We start from the raw sequence: 3,442 nt of genomic DNA on the forward strand, positions 1-3,442 counted from the left end.
TACCAGACACAAAGGGAGTAATTCTTACCATCGTGCATTCGTCTCTCTCTCTCTCTCTCTCTCTCTCTCGGAAGCTTCGTCAAAATCTTACAATCAGTATCATTACTGCTATTGCATTGTGGGACCAGATCTTCGTACAGAACAATACTCTTCCTGTTCTTATCATATCGCTAAGCCAATCGACATTGCCAAAGCAATCACATACGTGCACAACCTATCAGAATTTGGGCCCACTGTTGTTGTAAACTATAAGTAGACGCAAGGGGGGGGGGTATTGAGGTACACTGAGTACACTCATAGCATATTCAAACCCAAACAAGGTTTTCATGTCCAAACTTTGATTTACACAAATCCGTGACAAATCGAGTTGGCTTGAATACCACCAAGAACTATTCTCACTCTTCGCACAAAACATATTATAACACATTACTTTGCAATATATATTTTTTTCAGTTCTTCTCGTGCTCAAAATGACAAAATAGTATTTTAAAGAACGTCAGTACCTGGATGTCGGATATTTAGTAGTGAGATGACTAGAGCGGTGTCCTTAGTGAGTTCCATTGTAGCTTTGCATTGGGTAGATATGGAGTGAATCCGTGAAATTGGCATCAAGTTGGCTTTGAATTGGCTTCAAATTTGAATTGCTTTGTCAGTCATCAGTTTTGTCGCTACCCTGGTTTCTCATATTGACTACAGCAGCGTAGCTTTGTGTTGGCTTGGCATGTCCTTTTAGGCCATGCCTCGTGGTGCCTTTTTGTTCGCGATAATTATTTGACAGTTGGTCAGTACTCAGTGGTCATAAAATTATACATATGTATTCATACTTTTATGATGTTTACACATCGTGGTAGTTAAAACCCCCCTTTATAGATCAATGAAAAAAGCTTCACACAAAATCGACGTACTGTACATACATACTATACAGGATCCAACTTTCCAAGACTCCAAGTCTCTATTGGGAGATGTATAGGGCTTAGCCGCAAGGCTCATACTACAAAATGTAGTCCTGACCAATGTCCACTACCTACAGTCTTTTTATTAAAAAAATTGCCTAATTTTCAGAAGGCTGTGAAAAAATATTGTATTTATGTTCAGTACATATTGCCTGTATTTTTGTATTCAGTATTGTGTACATATTTGATTTTGGCTTCATTACGTCATGGTAAAACAGTATATTATTTTTTAAATACGTTCCAAGCTCAACGCTATGTACTAAATAAATATTTACAAAATTGAAACGGAATCTTTTCTGCACGGTTTGTTATTTGTTTTTTAAAAAAGGGCCCCGGCTGAAAATCGGACACAATAGGCGGGGTGCCCAACTTCCCAATTCCCATACGGCCGCACATCATGTGCCAACTGTCAACTCATGGTGCCATAAAGCGCACAACAAGAAAGAGGAGGACCTTTTTTACTTAAAGAAGGCATAGCAGCGGTGTACGAATCTACGAGAATGCGAAGAGAGTGCCCGAAGTCTATGAGAGACGAATCAGATTCAGAGATTTCAGACTTTCGGAATCGCCCGGGGAGTATGCACTGTGTTAGTCGAGAGTTGAGAGCCGAGACTATGAAAGAGTAAATGCTTGAGAGCTACATACATCAAGTGTCGACAGTCAAGTGTTAACCAATAACCAATAACCATAAAGCATACAACCAGAAAAGAGGAGGACTCATTTTTAAGACCCCCAGAATGTTGGGTTTGCCAGCGGGGTATTAATTGTAGGCATGGCAGCGGTGCATGCGAGACAGAGCATGCATTCTGAATATATAGTTATTTACATAAAAAATCTACTACTCTCTCTCTTTGTAGAGAAGCTTTTTATAAGTTGTTTTTTTTACAAAAAGAACAAAATATAAACAAAATAAACGGATACAAATCTAAAACAAAACAAATGTATCTACATCAGATCGGTCAGACTCGGTGAGTCAGTCCCCACTCCCCAGTCCCCACTCCCCACTGGGCCGACAACTCCCCAGTCCCTACTCGTCCCACTCTAGTAGTCGGCTCTGTGCAAAATAGAATAATAACCAATTTTGTATGTACTGTCTTCAATAAATTGGCTTTAAAAAAGAAATAGAGCTGATTTCTGTGAAGGTGAAATAATTGGATTTTGAGACTACGGTTTTCGTATTGGTGATCGACTTGTTGCAAGGAAGCCAAAACTGCAATAAAAAAATTCGGCCAAAGTCAATGTGGTCAATATGGTGACCCAGGCCATTGTGGGCTGCGGGGTCGGCCAATATTCATACAGCGTCAAGTTTATATGAATATTCATAGCCTTCTGTTCAATTTTGAAGGCTATGGAATATTTCAAAATGATATTTTAGATTAATAGATAGTAGAATCACTGTCTACATACTTGATGACGTCTTCATCGCTGTCACTGGTTGCTTCTGTCTCTTTATCAGGTACATACAACTCCTCGTCTTGTGTGACAGGACGGAATTGACTGTCAGGACCACGCAGTGAATGTCTCTTATCCCTGCCCCCACTTAGATGCTTGGACTTTTGCGGTGGCATATGTGTGTATACCACAAGCTGGTATAAATTGTACTATTGATTAAAATAGTACTGGGGCTCACCGGCATTGTTTGCACACTTTTAGACCAGAACGAAAAGTAATTTCAAACTTCTGATATTCGACTGACCTTAAGAGATGGCGCAGCATGTCGAAATCTGGCCTCAAAAGTTCAAAATTCAGTTTGCATGTGGGTGTTCTGGGAAAAGCGGCAAAATTTGTCAGGGTCGAGTCAAGAAATAAGTGCAAGACAAAAAATCTGTCCGGGTGATTTTTCTTCCTGATTGCTCTAAGCAATTTCCGCTATTAAAATCAGGATTTGGTCAAGTATTGCGTGTTCCACACCCTGGCAAAGTAGGGGTGGCTTCCGATCCTATTTTAAGGCGATTGCACAATGCAGTATGCACCATATGACTAACCTCAAATGGTTTACCGTTTTAGGTTCAACTTTTATTCCATATACAGTTTCTTCTATATTACTGGGTGCAATTTTCCGGTCTAAAAATTGAAGTGTGCACTGTTTTCAATATACGAATCAGTTTTTTGTCAGCACCGGCCTGAATTGACCCAGCGCATATCCTCCATTGTCGACTCACTTGGTCCAAGCTTCAACAGGGAATTTACTGACCACTTCTTCCCATCGATCTTCTCCAAACCACTACAACGGCTATGAGAGCCATACCATATGTACAAACATTGTAACTTAACTCCTTTGAAATACATAATATTATCCCTATACAAACAACTTAGGTGGGCCTTTCTAGTCACATCATAACCGTTATAACGTTTTTAAATGAGTAAATATGCGTTTACGTTCAACTTCTATCTCGTACATACCCCTTTAACGTAATATCTACGTGCTCCCTAGAGTCACTAGGCGGGGACGATAAAAACAGAGGTACAAGATTGGCCAATCATGTCAA

The 3,442-nt window shown here is 39.9% G+C and overlaps 1 protein-coding gene across 1 annotated transcript; it reads right to left on the reverse strand.

The window, feature by feature from the left end:
- Positions 1-1,912: 1,912 nt before the first annotated feature.
- Positions 1,913-2,521, reverse strand: SARC_11499 (hypothetical protein; the record flags this gene model as incomplete). Its single annotated transcript, XM_014294416.1, has 2 exons — positions 1,913-2,087; positions 2,361-2,521. The coding sequence occupies 2 exons, from the start codon at positions 2,519-2,521 to the stop codon at positions 1,913-1,915; spliced, it is 336 nt and encodes a 111-aa protein (XP_014149891.1).
- Between the last annotated feature and the right edge of the window lie 921 nt (positions 2,522-3,442).

This window comes from Sphaeroforma arctica, assembly GCF_001186125.1.
Source record: "Sphaeroforma arctica JP610 unplaced genomic scaffold supercont1.1724, whole genome shotgun sequence".
NCBI lineage: Eukaryota > Ichthyosporea > Ichthyophonida > Sphaeroforma > Sphaeroforma arctica.